Here is a 17,001-nt window from a genome sequence, read left to right on the forward strand (position 1 = left end):
TATAGATCATCAGCTAAAATGTCAAAATCAAAGACCGCAATAAGAGAGAGCAGTAACAGCCCTGGTAAGATCATTTCGTTTCTTTACTTTTAATGATGAAGATTGTGTGTTAAGTGTCTGCGACTTACTTTCACTTTGATTTGCGATAGTTTGCACGTTGGCTTGATGCACGGTGATGCGTGTTCCAGCGCGTCGTCATATCTGGATATAACATATAGCCTATAACACGCTCTCACACGTTTTATTTTATTTTATTTTTTAGCATTTTTGGGAGGAGTACAACTTACATATGTGGTTTCAACAACCATGCATTTACACTTGTCCAGTTTCGTCTGGAATGCGTCTCAGATCTCCTCCTGAAGTGGTTTGAGTGGTCGGATTCAAATCCGTCTCAAATGCGTTTCGGAGGGCATTTAAACCTGGACTTTTCACGATCGGATAGCTATCCGATCTGAGAAAACGCATGAAGTGGCCAGGTGTAAACAACCCGAAAACAAACGCTGGTTGGCCTCTCACGTCCAAATTTGACGATGTGGTGGGGGACGTGACGTATGCCGTAAAGCAGTCGAATTTTGTAGTTTTTTTTGTGCTCTGGTTACTACCCGAACCCCGAAGTTACATAGTGCCAGTAAAAGCGATACAGACCCTGTCAGGCTATGGCAGACGTGTCATTCAACCTATTGTAAGTCGATGTACCATCACAAGGATCTTGGAAATATATAATGAAGGTTGAAAAGTTACATAGTGTTGCTTTAAATGGCTCAGTGATTTACTGCAGAGCAAGTACTGAAGGCGATCAAATATTAATGTCACTCTCACTTGATGGTGGATCTGATAAAGAAGCTGTCAGCAAAAATGATAGTTTTGAGAATATGTTTGAGATGGCGATTATGAACCAGATGCTAAATTAACTGGGAAATGAGTTCTGACGAGGACAGTGATGATATAAAACATCTGCTCAAACCCTTCCAAGCTCCAAAAGGTAACAAAATGTATTTAATTTAATCTTCTGTGATTGTTACTTTAAAGGGATAGTTCACCCAAAAATGAAAATTATGTCATCATTTACTCACCCTCAAGTTGTTTCAAACCTGTATGAATTTCTTTTTTCTGCTAAACACAAAAGAAGATATTTTGAAAAATGTCGGTAACCAAACAGTTGATGGACCCCATTGACTTCCATAGTAGGAAAAAAAAAATACTATGGAAGTCAATGGGGTCCATCAACTGTTTGGTTACCAACTTGAGGGTGAGTAAATGATGACAGAATTTTCATTTTTGGGTGAACTATCCCTTTAATATCAGGAGAGTTTTATATTATTGTGACAGGTATAGTCCATCCATGTTAGATATAGATCCGGGTTGCTAAAGACCCAAATATGTAATAATGATTGGCGAAACATTTATGCATTTAAGGGTTAAAATACTACAAGTACAAACAGTACCGTCGGATGCTGAGACAAAATAAATACTAAGTAGGCCTATGTTCAAAAAGTCTTGAGCCTACAGTGTTCAAAAAATACCAGGCCAATGTTTGCAAGGTGTTTCATTTTTTGCCTTGCATATCTTTTAAAGCACCTGGCATATCTATAATTCTTCAGTTCATAGAATACTGATAATATGCCGTGTGTCTAACAGACAATTCCATAACAATAAACTAAGAAAGATGAATGAACTTCACTTCTAAAAGAGGATTACAGCTATCTTTGCTCGCTCAAAGTCGTGCGTAGAAATCATCTTTATCACCCAGACAGCTTAACTGGTTTCATTCCTCCAGCATTTTCACCCACTGTCCTTTAAGTCTGGTGTAGTGAGTACATGGGGGCTCAACCTCATTTTTAAGATGGATCTGTTTTCATGTAAGCCCCAGGATTTGTGCTGAAGGAACTATTTTCTTTTAGCTCAATTGCTCAATTCCAGCATTCAAAGAACATGACCGTTTAAGAGATAAATATCCAGCCATCAGCATTAAGAAAGAGTTTTGTCCAAATCATTTGTCAGAATGGGCATAAAAAAACAGATTGAGTATGAGTCAAATATTGCCTTAAACAATACGTAAGATGTAAGGGATTTTCCACCTTACAAGCTTTTGCGAACACAGATGGCACAGAGCTGAGCTACTGCTGTAAAAGTGCACGAGTTCAGATTAAGCACTTCAAACTCATAAACCTACACAATTTGCCATACTTGTTGTTTAATGTGTTTGAGACAGGTTTTCCGACCATAGCGCACAACATCCTACGGTTACTTATCTGTAAATGTTAGAAATTCACGCAAGTATTTCTATTTTGACAGAAAGAGAGTCTCGTTTCGCAGACTTTTGCAGACAGAGTCAAACAGAAGGAGCGTATAGAGTGCAACAGACAGTCGGGTTCCAGAAGTCTAAACTCCATTCATTTTCTCCATGGCGAAATTTTTAAAGACAGCCTTACTGTGAGCTACAAGGTTGGTAATTGATAGTTTTTGCTTCAGTTGAAGCCACCAGCCCATTATTTCAACTTAGTTTTAAAATAATCGAGTTTAACAGCAGAATTCGTGGTGAATATATATTTTTTTAATGTAGAGAAAATTAAACAGAAACAAACTGAACAGAAAATTCTATCAATCAGAAAGTCAAAACAAGCAAAAACTCAAAAGAGCTCTTTATCCCCGCCCCACTCCCATGAAGCACTGCAAATGACGTGTTGAAAAAGAAGTTGGTGTTGATAGGGAAGTTGGTCTCCCTACTACACTCTCAAAATGTTTTAATATTTCAATATATGCATATCTTGCAATTAAATCAATATGTAAAATAAATACTGTATAATCAACATTTTTAAATGCATATAGTTTTATATGTCTCCATTGTTTTTAATTCGATTAAGCTGTTCACAATGCTTCCATGGGATTGTAGTTTTTTCCCTCACTAAAGCCGTGAATTACAGTCTTGTCTTTGTATTTTTTTATTTATTTTTGTTTACGACCCTATCCATATTTGTTGTTATAAACCATCCAAACCTCTTTAACAAGGAAAGTCATGTAGGCCAATAGAACAGTTGTGGCCCTTTGTGACTGTGAACACATAACATTGCTGCTGCTGTAGCAATCAAAATAACTTATTGCCTCAAAATGCCTACCAACAGTATATGAATTCCACTTGTCAAAAAGTCAAGTCCTTTTAGCATACTTTCAATCCTGACCTAAAGTTAAGGCCTGCATGCTGAAGTGAGAAAGGATGTATTTTTCATTAGACTATACAGCTTTACATTTGAATAAGGGTGTAATGCCAAGAGAAGCCGTTTTTATTGTTAATGGTAATTAATATTAATCCCGCACCTATTTAGTGTCAACACAGTGTCAAATGATAACGCATTGCATTTAAAGATCAAGGTTAACTGCCAGGAATTGGTTTTTAATAATCCACATTCTGTGAACAACTTCCGTGAATGAATTATTAATGAGACAACAACAACAACATTACGAGTAGCAATACAGGTCACAGATCTTCAAGGCCTTTAATTAGATTGTATTGCATATAAACATACCTCTCGCAGAAATGGCGGAGGAACAATTACCTAGTGTATCATTATGTCTTAATATTCAGTGCTATAACATTCGCCATGTGGTAGTTAAAACATGGTGGAGTGCATTAAAGACATTTTACTTTGATTCATTGTTTTATTTATTGCCCTTTTAAAGAGATAAAAAGAGTTATTCATGAAAACACAATACCCCCGGACGTGTTTGTAATTTTATTTTATTTTATTTTTTCAGGGTTGTTCTTTTCTGTCTTTCAAGAGCTGCACTTTAAAACAAAGATAAAGTCACTGAGGATATTTGTAAACCACGCACAGCCCTTCAGAAGCCGAACAGGTGTGAAGATGAAAGCATGTTTTTTTTCAAAGTGATATAGAACCTCCAGGTCAGACCTCTTCTTATTATCATAAGTATTGCACTTGTTTTTTTCTTCTTCTTCTTTATCTTCAGACTATATTGCCCCTTCAGTGTGCAGTGTCTCATCACAATTGCTAACCAACTGCAAGTTAAATAGTGCTTACCTCAAGGGTTATAAAAGCTGTGCAGAAAATATTAGAATTCCACTGAGGATCAGCACCCAGAAACGTCTTATGCCATTAGGAGTCCTCTGACAGAGGGGCTTTCCTGCACTCTGTACATTATTTAAAGAAGTACAGTTAAATGGGCTAAGTAAAATATACACTATGCATGAATTCGTTATGTTTTTAAATAATCTTTCCCCCCAACATATTCAGTAAGAAAAATTAAGCCAGATGTTTGCTAAGTATGCATTTTTTTTCTAATATCCTTTTCTCAGCGAATGCAAATTATGAACATCTAAAAATTATGCTGAGGCTATAGACATGTTGAAAAGCTGATTGATAATTCGATTGAATGTGGAACACTCAGCAGTGTTAGGATAATTTATTGCTTGGCTTTAATGTATTGACTTAAAATGACAACAAGTCCTGAATTATCAATAATTATGCTAATAGCTGCATTTCGAAAGACAAAATACCTTCTGCAGAAATGAGAATGTGAGTGTTAGTATGTGGCACTTTTACACATATAGGGCCCTATTTTAACGATCTGAAACGCAAGTGTCAAAGCGCAAAGCGCAAGTAACTTTGTGGGCGGGTCTCGGCGCTGTTGCTATTTTCCCGGCGGGATAAATGACTATTGCGCCAGGCGCAAATCTAAAATGGGTTGGTCTGAAGTAGCTTCATTATTCATAGGTGTGGTTTGGGCGTAACGTGAAATAAACCAATCAGAGCGTCATCTCACATTCCCTTTAAGAGCAAACGCGCTTTTTCCACAGCGGATTGCTATTGAAACGGCGGATTTGCCAGGCGCGCGCCAGGAGCGGTTCACAGCCAAGGAGAGCAACGCTCTCGTCACGGCCGTAAAAGAGAGAAGTTACATTGAAATGGAGAAACCCACCCAAATTAACTTCGGTTAAACAGGCGTATGATAATTTGGGTAAATGTGTAAGCTAGATGTATGCTTTTATAATAAATAGTCTATCTATCTATCTATCTATCTATCTATCTATCTATCTATCTATCTATCTATCTATCTATCTATCTATCTATCTATCTATCTATCGTAATAATGTATGATTTGCAAAAATGAAAACTGCTGCTTCTGTGTAGATGAGAGAATCAAAGTGTAGCCTATGCGCATTGTGCACACGCTACATTGATTATGGCCAAGCATGCGCCCTTAAAATAGCATATGAATAACATGCGCAACGCGCCACTGACTTTAAACTATTTTTTCCTGGTCAGTGGCGCAATTGTTTTCTAAACCTGCAAAATAGCATGAGGGAACGTTTGCGCCGGAACACGCCTCCTCTTTGCGCTGAACCGCCCCCGGGAGCGCAAGTGTATTTCCTAACTTACCGACGTGCTTCTGTGGAGGGAAAAGTCCGCTTTGCGCGGGTGCAAAATAGGAATGATACATGCGTCGGTGTACAAAGTCACTTGCGCTGGGTGCAAGATAGGGCCCATAGTGTGTTTTAAACATACTACACAAATATTTACATTGTATATTATATTGACGCCTATATATTAGATGAACTGTAAGACAGATGGTGTTTTGTTTAGATATTTAATGTAAATGTGAATTATGAAACTAATTATAAAGGCTATTGAGCTCTGTACCCAATTGGAATAACAGTCTGCTGCTGTCTCAATCTACCCTTTGAAAATATTTTTTTTTCTAAATGTTCTCTTTTTTTTCCTGCTGCCCTTTATTTAAAAATGTAAATAAGCCCTTGTGAAGTTTAGATATTTCTAAGGCTGTTGTGTGCAGCTTTCTTTTGAAAACATAAAAACTTAATTCACTGATTAATCAATAAAGCCCCCACAAAATCAAGCTTCAAGCCAAAGTCTTAATTTATAAAGATTGTAAAACAAGCTTTTGAAAAGCCAATTTATGTTTGTTAGAAATAGTGTTCAATAGTTATTTGCTCCATCTATTTAAGCTTCAGTGTTTTTATTAAATTTTTATATATATAGGCTACTTTAAACAAACTAGCATTGCTGTGCAAACATTTCATGTACAACACATTCATGCCCCCACCCCTCCAACACTACATTTCTATTCCTCTACCTGGACAATGTCTCTTGACCTGTCAATGCTTTATGAACATACTATAAATCTCTCCCTGAAATGAAGCTCTACTCATCCTAGGACAAGATGGTGTCATTATTTTCCAAGGCAATTGAGAGGAAATTGAGATATCATTCAACGTAACAGCTGCTGAGTCAAGTCTCTGCTGTTTCCTTATTAAAGGGTCAGGGCCAAAATTCCTCTCATAGACAGCATTTCATCAAAAGAAAGGGATGGTCTTTTTTTCTCCTTTTTTTCTCTTTTTTTTTACAAGGACTGTTCAACTAGCAATGTGCCGAATATCTTGCCACTGTCGGCTCTGGCTTGCTTAGTGGGTACACTTAATATTCAACAATATTATTGATCTGAATGTAGCCTACTGATGCTGTTGTATGAGAACTGAACTGAGCGGGATGATGACATTATTTTTGCAGAACTGCTTTATAGATGAAATGAACTCATTTAAATGGATTATCTTCACAACAGAACAGAATCAACAGTGAACTGACATCAGCTGAACAACAGCCGAAAGGCATCATTTACCTGTTATCACTGTAAAGCTGCATTTAAACAATCTGTATTGTATAAAGCGCTTTATAAATAAATGTGACTTGACTTTATTATTATTATTATTACAATTTCAGCATTTAAGAGCCTAAAAGTGTTAAAATTGTATGCAATTTAGGTGAACATGATTGTCATGTGATTATTTGTGTTTATGTATACATTTATGTTATGTTGTGTATGGAAACCTTAGAGCCTCTAAGCCTAAAAAAGAAATGGGAGGAAAAATTATTTTGCAAATGTTTTGCGTTCACCTTAGAAACTTTGCCTTCGCTCACAAAATGTTTGTTGTTCACCTGAGCAACTTTGGATACGCTCACAAAACCTTTGCGTTCGCTCGCGAAACCTTTGTATTCTTACCAGGGAACGCAAAGTTTCTCGGGGGAACGCTAACATTTTGTGAGCAAACACAAAGTTTATCGGGGGAACGGAAAACATTTGCATGAGATAGCAAAGGCATTGTCGTATACTTTTTTTTCTTTACCATGTTCTTTTGGAGCTCCGTTTGTTTCCACCATGAAATAAAAAAGGTAATTGTGTATTTTTATCTCACAACTCTACGGAGCCCCTAAGGGGACATGGCGATGAAAAAAAAAATTTGATGGGAGGAAAAAAAATATGTTAATGCTTCTGCCTTGTGTTCCCCCCGGGAAACGCTGCATTCGCTTGCAAACCTTTTGACTTTGCGAGCGAATGCAAAGTTTCTCGGGGGAACGCAAATCGCATTGCAATTTTTTTTTTCCTCCATCATCATGTCCCTTTAAGAGTTTTTGTCTAACAATTGCAAGTTTTTATCTTACAATTCTGAGGAAAAAAGTTAGAATTGCAAGAAATTAAGTCAGAATTGTAAGATATAAACTCATCGCAAACTCGCAAAAAATTGTGAGTTGCAGTGGGTAGAGTGGGGGGAAAAGCCTCCCTGGGGTAAAACCAGAAACGCCCCCCACCTGTTTTTCCCAAATTAACCACTAGAGGTAGTCAAGATACATTTTTACTGTTGCATTTACATTTACATTTATTCATTTAGCTGACGCTTTTTATCCAAAGCGACTTACAATTGCTATATATGTCAGAGGTCGCACGCCTCTGGAGCAACTAGGGGTTAAGTGTCTTGCTCAGGGACACATTGGTGTCTCACAGTGGATTCGAACCCGGGTCTCTCACACCAAAGGCATGTGTCTTATCCACTGCGCCACTACCACCACTACCACACTGTTGCTATGCACTACGTTGATAACGGGGATATACAAATCTCCATGGAGAAGCTGACACCAGCGACATATTTGAAGAGAAGAGGATTACATGGTAAATGCTATAATTTTCAGATATTAGAAAACAAGTGTTTAAGAGAATATTGTTCTGCAGGATATCACAGTGATATGATAGATGAATAGTGAAGGCTGTAGTTTGAGATCATATGTTATTTATAAGGAATATAATTATTATTTTAAAAATGTATAAAAAAAAGAAGAAAAAAGTCATAGCTTGTGGGGTATGACTTTTAATTTTTTTTTATAAATTCTTGCTTGTGGGGTGTGGTTTTCGTCCCGGTCGTGGAACACTGGACCAGCTCTATACCCTCTACAGGGTGCTGGAGGGTTCATGGAAGTTTGCCCAACCAATCCACATGTGCTTTGTGGATTTGGAGAAGGCATTCGACTGTGTCCCTCGTGGCATCTTGTGGAGGGTGCTCTGGGAGTATGGGGTTCGGGGCCCTTTGCTAAGGGCTACCCGGTCCCTGTACGACCGGAGCAGGAGCTTGGTTCGCATTGCCGGCAGTAAGTCAGACTTGTTCCCGGTGCATGTTGGACTCCGGCAGGGCTGCCCTTTGTCGCCGGTTCTGTTCATAACTTTTATGGACAGAATTTCTAGGCGCAGCCAGGGGCCGGAGGGGGTCAGGTTTGGGGACCACACAATTTCATCTCTGCTCTTTGCGGATGATGTTGTCGTGTTGGCCCCATCAGACCAGGACCTTCAGCATGCACTGGGATGGTTTGCAGCCGAGTGTGAAGCGGCTGGGATGAGAATCAGCACCTCCAAATCCGAGGCCATGGTTCTCAGCCGGAAAAGGGTGGTTTGCCCGCTTCAGGTTGGTGGAGAGTTCCTGCCTCAAGTGGAGGAGTTCAAGTATCTTGGGGTCTTGTTCACGAGTGAGGGAAGGATGGAACGGGAGATTGACAGACGGATCGGTGCAGCTTCTGCAGTAATGCGGTCGCTGTACCGGTCTGTCATGGTGAAGAAGGAGCTGAGCCGCAAGGCGAAGCTCTCGATTTACCGGTCAATCTACGTTCCTACTCTCACCTATGGTCATGAGCTGTGGGTCATGACCGAAAGGACAAGATCCCGGATACAGGCGGCCGAAATGAGCTTTCTCCGCAGGGTGGCTGGGCGATCCCTTAGAGATAGGGTGAGAAGCTCAGTCACTCGGGAGGAGCTCAGAGTAGAGCCGCTGCTCCTCCACATCGAGAAGGGCCAGCTGAGGTGGCTCGGGCATCTTTTCCGGATGCCTCCTGGACGCCTTCCCGGGAAGGTGTTCCGGGCATGTCCCACCGGGAGGAGACCCCGGGGAAGACCTAGGACACGCTGGAGGGACTATGTCTCCCGGCTGGCCTGGGAACGCCTCGGTGTCCCCCCGGAAGAGCTGGAGGAAGTGTCTAGGGAGAGGGAAGTCTGGGCATCCCTGCTTAGACTGCTGCCCCCGCGACCCGGCCCCGGATAAGCGGAAGAAGATGGATGGATGGATGGATGGATGGATAGCTTGTGGGGTAAAACACAATTTAGTTTTACCTAAAAAAGGTAGTTTGTACCAACTAGGTACAAAAAGGTAGTTTGTAAAAACTAGTTTGTAGTTACCCCTTCAACTACGCTGAGGGGTAAAACCTTTTTTAAAGTTTTTTTTAAATGATCAGAAACAGATGTTTCACAGAAATATTAATTTATTCTAAATGAGTGTCTATAGTACACATATAAAAGACCATCTATGTTTGTAACTAAATTTAGTTCTGCTTGGAATACCAGTCTGCTCTCCACTAACATTATTTTACTGATTCAGTTCATCATTACAAAATCACCATGTAATTTGACCTCTGTAATTTCAGTATATTTCATACGCCTCTTCATCTCGCTTTCTGTTTGAACAAATAATACTAAAACAGATAGATATTTCATTAACCCCTCTGAATTATTTATGTTGAGCAGGTCAGCAGCCTCGATATTACAGAAGATCGACAGAAACATTCTAAACATAGTATTCAGCAGTTTTCATCAATTCCCATAGTGATATGGCTTCCAGGCTGAATCCAGATTAATTTCTTTCCTAAAATATTTTATTCATTACTGCCTTGGCTGCCTCACAAGATTTTGATGTTCCACCGGTTTGACGTTTTACTGGTAATGAAATTTATGAGTGTTGCATCAGGTGAATATAGCTTACATTTTATATAACTTACATTATTAGGCATGACATGTTTGGCACTTCTTCTAGTAATGTATTCAATTTGAATGAATTTAAAAGTTAACATAATTGTGCATTTGTTTTTAGACATTGCATGTCAATAACTCTTTCTTAGCCTTTTCATTTTATTTTATTAGGAGTGCAAATGTAGAGAGGACAGCAAATGGAAGTGGGAATGGAAACCTAAGCCAGAAACCTAACCGTTACGCCATGTTAAAGATAAGTATGGAACATTTCTGTGTTTAAATGATTTTAATAACAACCTATGAGACCAAATAACAAATAATGAGTGCTAATAATTTTACATACATATTCTCTTGTTCTGATTTATGATTACACTCCATCAATGCTTTACCACCTCCTGTTCAGTTGGCTCTCCCCTACTGATGAATGTTTTACAGGGAAATAAAATGCATAAATAATGAATAGTCATTATCTTGCCTTTTGGGTAAAAATGTGCAATTGGGAACTTGGTCTGATCTCACTATTAACTCACACACAGAGATGCACAACAAAATCCTGAGTCTAGAGGCACATTAAATGCCTCATTTCCATCACGTTGTGCCTGTAAGGCAAATGTATGCTTTATTTACGCATACTAAATGAAAAGTGATAAAAGGACGGGGAAGAAAAACACAGAATAACAAACATATGTAACAGCAGATGTATCATTGTATACCTAGAGGCTCTGAGGTATTATTTAAAGCACATGATGGGGAAGTCTTAAGAGATCAAATCTCTTTTGTTTTATCTAATTCTCTGATTAAATATTCATAACACAATGCATGATAGCCTCATTGTGATGCTCAAGAAAACATAGCAGGTAACTTTCAGGGGTTAATAGTTTTCTTGTGTATAAGATTGCATTTGCAATTTGTTTTAATGTTTCAGCTAATGTCATTTCAGTCTGAAAATAGGTCTTTTCTAGTTGAAGAATGAAGTCATGGTACTTTAGTTCGCAAGACCATATCAATCAGTGCAGCGGACTTACACAAAGAAAGCTTTCAGACAAGCAAAGTAATTAACATAAGCTTTTAAAGAGTCAAAACTTGATGTTTGAGAGTTCATGTCTTGCGTAGATAAGCAATGCAGATAAGACTGACGTGAATATGTCTCAATAAGGAATAATCTTGCCAGATTTACCCATTTTATTTATTGTATTTTACTTAAATTGATTCTATTACCATTATTACATATTTGAGTCACTTAACATACCTTAATGTTAAAGTCTGCACTATAATGAACAAGTATAAGCATATTATTCTTAACCAAGAATTACATTTAATGTAAATATTGTCACAAACACTTGACGAACGGTTATAGTCTTATGCACTTATACATAAAATAGGACTGTATAAGCATAAAAGACTGCAACTGTTGATCAGGTGTAGAATGTTATGTACTGTATGTTGAAACATTTCTTTAGAAAAGAGTGTGTTTTGGTTTTTAGCTATCATGACATCATCTTTTATTGTGGGTCAGTCTCTCCACTTCCTTACCTGAGAAAATGTTTACTTCCTGCATTACACTACAATGACATTATACTAGACAGAGCTACTCGGTGGAAAAAAACAAGACCTTTCTCTTCGAAACATCCAGCACTTAATATGTGAATTGAAACGTATCTGTGGAAGTAGGTAGTAGGCCTTTATAATCTCATAAATTCCGATCGATCGGCGCAAGCAAATTAAATGTTCTCTTTCTCTGAACTGCACTGATGTATAAATATCATCCCCACTAAAGATAATTCATCCGGTTGCCCTTCCTAAATTTATAGCCCTTGCGCCAATGGTCTCTGATGTAATGGTATACTCTCTGTAACATTTATAAGGCAGAGGATGCATGCATTAACAAGCCGTGAAATATTCCAGCTTCAGGTTATGAAAATGCAGGCTGCTAAAATGAAGAGCGAACCACCTCACGGCTTACAGAATGTGTTATACTGCCAGCTAAATCCAGACGCCTCTATGTTTTCCTCTGTGTTTTGTGAGATGTCTGCTTGATGAATAATTTATCCATGGATATTTCAGAGCTGTGTTTCTACAACCCGTATGCCATGTGAATGAACTATTCCCAGGTGAGCTGTGGTGGCAGCTGCAATGGTGGAGTTGATTGAAAAATTATATTCTCCGAAGACCAAACCAACGTGTAAGCGGCGGCCCTAAGCACTGGCAACACAGCGAATGAAAATAAAACAAACTGTCAGTTCTGAGAGAATTTCACTGGCGTAATGAGCTCAAATAAAGTGACAGTTAAATACTGTACTTGTACTCAATCCTGACGCTCCCTGGGGCTTACCGTAAATCCACTCCGTGCCAAAATAACACCTCGCTCATCTCTCAGCACCGTACTGTCTGTTTTCATTATTGCATGAAGGGCAAAAATAGGATTTTTATCTAAAAACCGCATGTATTTTATGCCTACAGGCAAAACATAGCCGCTTGAATGTGTTAGCTGACAACATCAGGCACCTCTTCACACATTTTCACACACGGTTCTATTTCTGCACTGAGCTTTTTTTTTTTTCTTTTTTTTTTTACCTGTCTGTGGCTTCCTCTTCAGAGGGATCCTCCGGATTGCTCTTCACATCCTCATGGCTGCTCTTCGCCTCCTCTTTCCTGGCACTGCAAGGTGAGTTGCTCTTGGGAAGCTCCTCGCTAGCTTGGAGGTGCTGGATAATGTTTTGCTGGTGCCATGATTGATTCCCCGGCCTGACATAAACAGGCGTGGGTCCAGGGTTTGGAGCCAGAATGCTGTGCACAGGGCTGTTGCTCTTGCGAAGTCCTCCTCTGTCCCGAGAGTGACTCTTCAGCCGGACCGGTGTTCCCCGGTGGTCGAAACCTTCCTGTTGGATATAGCCCCCATTCCCAGCTGAGGTTTGAGTGCTGTGGCTGAACCAGCGCCAGCGGAGCCTGAGGATCTGCTTCACGTCAAACTCTTTTTTTCCAGACACAGACATCCTATTCCCTCAATCGCAGTGGCACATGGAATCCGAGGAATAACGAGGCAGAACGTCTGAGTCTCGGTTTCAGAGGCTTTACCTCTTTTGTCTTTGTTGCCGGTTCTGGCCAAAAAAGAGAAGATGTCTGCAGCTTCTGCCTTGTGTCTTATTTCCCCTCTTCTCCAACTCTGTCTTCTCCTTGTCCTTACTTATAGCACACACATGATATCCTCTGCCTGTTCCACCCTCCTCCCTTCCCTTTGTCGTTCTGTGTCTCTCTGCACATACGACACACAAAACACACAAAAATGAGGAACGCTTACAGCAACCTGATCTGATTCCAGCAGCAAAAAAATGAACAGCTCTTACCCGAGAAGGTGAGGTGCCAAAAAGACAGGACGCAGAGGTCAAACCTTAGTGGGGGAAATCTTGTAGCATAGGAAGGAACGCCAAAACCAGCACCATCTCTTTCCACGAGCAGCATCATCTGCGCTCGCACTCACACTCTGCCCCTTTCCTTTATGTGTGCAAACATGCTCTTTCCCTCGCTCCAGCTCTCTCTCGCTCACGCATGCACATAGACATGTCTTCTCACACAGCCCCCCACCCCCCCACCCCAATCTGATGGGATCCCGAGGGAGACAGTCTCAGCCTCTCAACGAAGGAGGAAACCATGCAGAAAAATTATTCTCTCACTGTCTGTCTCAAGCCATAGTGACAGATAAACACCAAAGAGTATCACTGTTTGACTTCTTCATTGCAGCACCAGCCAGTGTTTCATCTCTAATAAATGTTCAGGAAATGTCTACAGTATTTGAATGTTTACTATGCTGTTGAATCGCAATAAGAATGCTGTATGTTAAGAAACCTATATATACATATTTCAGCAGTATCTAAAACAGTCTTCGCACTTTGAAAAAAATAACAAAAATGTATGAACGGTGTATTAGTTTTTAATATGCCTAAAACTATTTTGCTTAGGGTTTGGCGATGGTACTAATTGATTATTTCTGATTCTGAACTTATTTTATTTTTTAATACAAAACACAACCTGAAAAAAAAGACAAAGGAGGGAGACCTGCATGTGTCTCCCTTGAAATACATCATTTTTTATCACAGTGCTAATATTTCCTGATGTCTGCACACGGGGATGTGATAACATTAATTAATTTTCTACAGCTGAGGTTGTTTATCCTGTCCTATAAAAAAGGTGGATCTAAATGCACTGCAGTGTGTGTCATATTGCTCATTGCCTCTATTTGTATCCAAAGATTTGCTGGTCTTATACTGCAGATACAGTCAATGATTTATTCATGTGCAGTGCCTTCAGTTCACAGTTCTTTTGTTATGCTCAAAATATGGATACCATTGTCCTTTGTGGTATCCATTATGGTGAGGAGGTTCCCTTTGCTTCATTCCTTAGTGTGATGGAGGTGCTTTGAGCATCAGACAAATTTGCAAATCAAAACATTTAAAAAAAGAAAAGAAATAGAGAGTGATAGATATTGTTTTAAGGTGATATGCATCAAATCATCAAATAAGTACCAAGTTTTCTTCTCTTTTTTTCTGGTCAGCATTAGATTTCATTACTATGGTTTTGTTGGTAACACATTACATTAAGGTCCCTTTAGGTAACATCCCAGACAGTAACATAGTGTCGGCTCAGATTCGGCCCACATCTGGTATGTGTGGAAACCAATTGTACCAGATGTGCGCCGGATCTGGGCCGACACTATGTCGCTGTCTGGGATTAGTTAATGCATTAACTAACATCAACTAATGAGTAATGCATTTGTTACAATCTTTGTTTAACGCTGGTTAATAAAAGTACAACTGTCCATTGTTAGTTCATGTTAGCTCAGGTCCATTATATAACTTTAATTTGAATGATGTGTTAATAAATGTTGAAATGAACATTAGTTAATATTTTTTTCATTGTAAATTCATGTTATCTAATGTAGTTAACTAATGTTTACAAATGGAACCTTATTGTAAAGTGTTACCTTTTTGTTTTTAATTTTGATGACGATCGATCTTAATGTTTCAGAGCTTTGTTTTACAGTTGATAGCCTCAATTACTGTAATTATTTTAGTGACAAGGGTGATTTAAAACATGATCTTGCATTGTCTGCTACTGAATTAGCCTAACTAATTGTTAAACACACTAAATTGAAAAATCATATACGGTTGTGTTTTGGTGATTAACAAATGTTCTCATTACATATTACAATAATCTTATGTTTTGAAAGAATGACAAAGTGCACTGAAAACATGTATAAATGTAATTAGAACATAAGATCAGGCTTTGAAAGAATCTTCTGATCTGTGCAATGCACATAGTACTACAGCAAAACTGTCAAATTAAGCCATCGCTAGTTGTTCTGAATCTAAACATTTTGGGTGAGAATTCTGTCATCCAGATGTTCTCACACCAGCTGTGTGAGACTATTTAATTACCGATTTCTGTACCTTGATGCATTATGTAGGCAGTGAACAGCAGGGGGTGGAGGGCATGTAGGATGGATGAATTTCCTTTGGTTGCGCAAACTAATCTCATTTGAAGCTACACTGTAATGACGGGTAGTCTGGGTAAATAATGTTAAACTATACAATTATTCCATGATGTCCTTCTGAAGCCTTTTTGAGTTTTTTTTGTTTGTTTGTTTGTTTTTTGAGAAAATGGCTATGTTTGAGTAAAACATTACATAAACTTTTATGTTAATGTCATAAAATGCAGTTCCTTAATACGACCATGAAACAACAGCACTACAGTGTAGCCCTTCTTTTTATTTTTTAAATGAACTCTGTCCTTAAAGTGCCAAGGGGGTTGACAAAGAAATACATATATTGCTGATTATTTTGTTTGAGAATTTCACCATAAAATGTATTTTTTTTTTTATGGGTCATGCTGTTACACCAGTATGAACTGAAATAAGTCCATACCTCTTATTCCTGTAGGAGTCATGGACACAATCTGTTTGCGTCCTCTTTGATACAAGAGACTTCAGCCTAGACTGCTGCTCGTTGTATTATCCACAAACATCTTCTTACCAGATAAAGAGAGATAGTTGATTCTGCATACCTCATAATTCTATATGCAACTACAAAGAGGGGCATTTGATGTTGAACAACACTCTTAACACACTGGCCCTTAACCCACTGGTCATTTTGCACTGTTAATACTTTTTACTATTTTTTAAATGTATTATTATCATAGTCAAAATTGTTATCTTCTCTAGGCTTTGATTTATAAAAAAGCATGTCTTGGAATGAAGTGATAACATGATGCCAAGCACACAAATAGGAAACCAGTTTAATTCTAATAAATTCTGAAAGATATCGTCTCTCGTAAAACTTGACACGGAGTGTCCGTGTCACTAAAAATTGGGAATTTTAAAATCAATCCAGTGCATAAAACAGCATATTTTATAATCATATAATCCACACAATTTCTTGTGTAATGTCAGCAGCATTGCATAATAAAAGAAAATCATATGGCTTACCTTTCAAAAGAAATAAGAAAAATAAGGATTTTTGCCTGTATTCCTCTCAGCTTAAGTTCCTTGTTATAGATTTCAAGCTAACTAAAGAATGCATGCAGTTGCTCATCCCAGTTATGCTAGCAAATATTTCCATACAAAAACCAAACCACACTTTCCTCCCTTAAAGGAAGTTCCTGATCATTTCCTTCCTTAGTGATGATTTGAGGAACCATGCAGGACAGGAAAGGCCATATCCTGTTTTCTTGGTGTTGGCTCTTATCAAAGTATTCATAGAAAGCTAAAAGCACAATGGTTAGATTCAACAGGGTTGAACAAATGCAGTCTTATTTTTAGGCATTCAGTGATCTTAATTTTTAAGTTAATGTTCCAACAAAACAGTTATATGTGTGGTTTTACAGTTTTTACATAATATATAGGATTTAAATGAAAAG

At 38.6% G+C, this 17,001-nt stretch overlaps 1 protein-coding gene across 2 annotated transcripts in view; it reads right to left on the reverse strand.

The window, feature by feature from the left end:
• Positions 1-16,878, reverse strand: part of klhl4 (kelch-like family member 4) — a 48,449-nt gene extending 31,571 nt beyond the window's left edge. Inside the window, exon 1 of one of the 2 annotated variants that reach the window (XM_082177276.1) lies at positions 16,571-16,878. Coding sequence is in view for 1 of the 2 variants with exons in the window: in XM_082177275.1 (XP_082033401.1) it covers positions 12,667-13,085 (419 nt within the window). In the remaining variant the exon portion in view is untranslated. Of the gene's footprint in view, positions 1-12,666; positions 13,572-16,570 lie in introns of those variants that run through there. The other variant, XM_082177275.1, reaches the window with a different exon arrangement.
• Between the last annotated feature and the right edge of the window lie 123 nt (positions 16,879-17,001).

The sequence above is a fragment of the Leuciscus leuciscus genome (genome assembly GCF_965113295.1).
Source record: "Leuciscus leuciscus genome assembly, chromosome: 8".
Taxonomy (NCBI): Eukaryota; Metazoa; Chordata; class Actinopteri; order Cypriniformes; family Leuciscidae; genus Leuciscus; species Leuciscus leuciscus.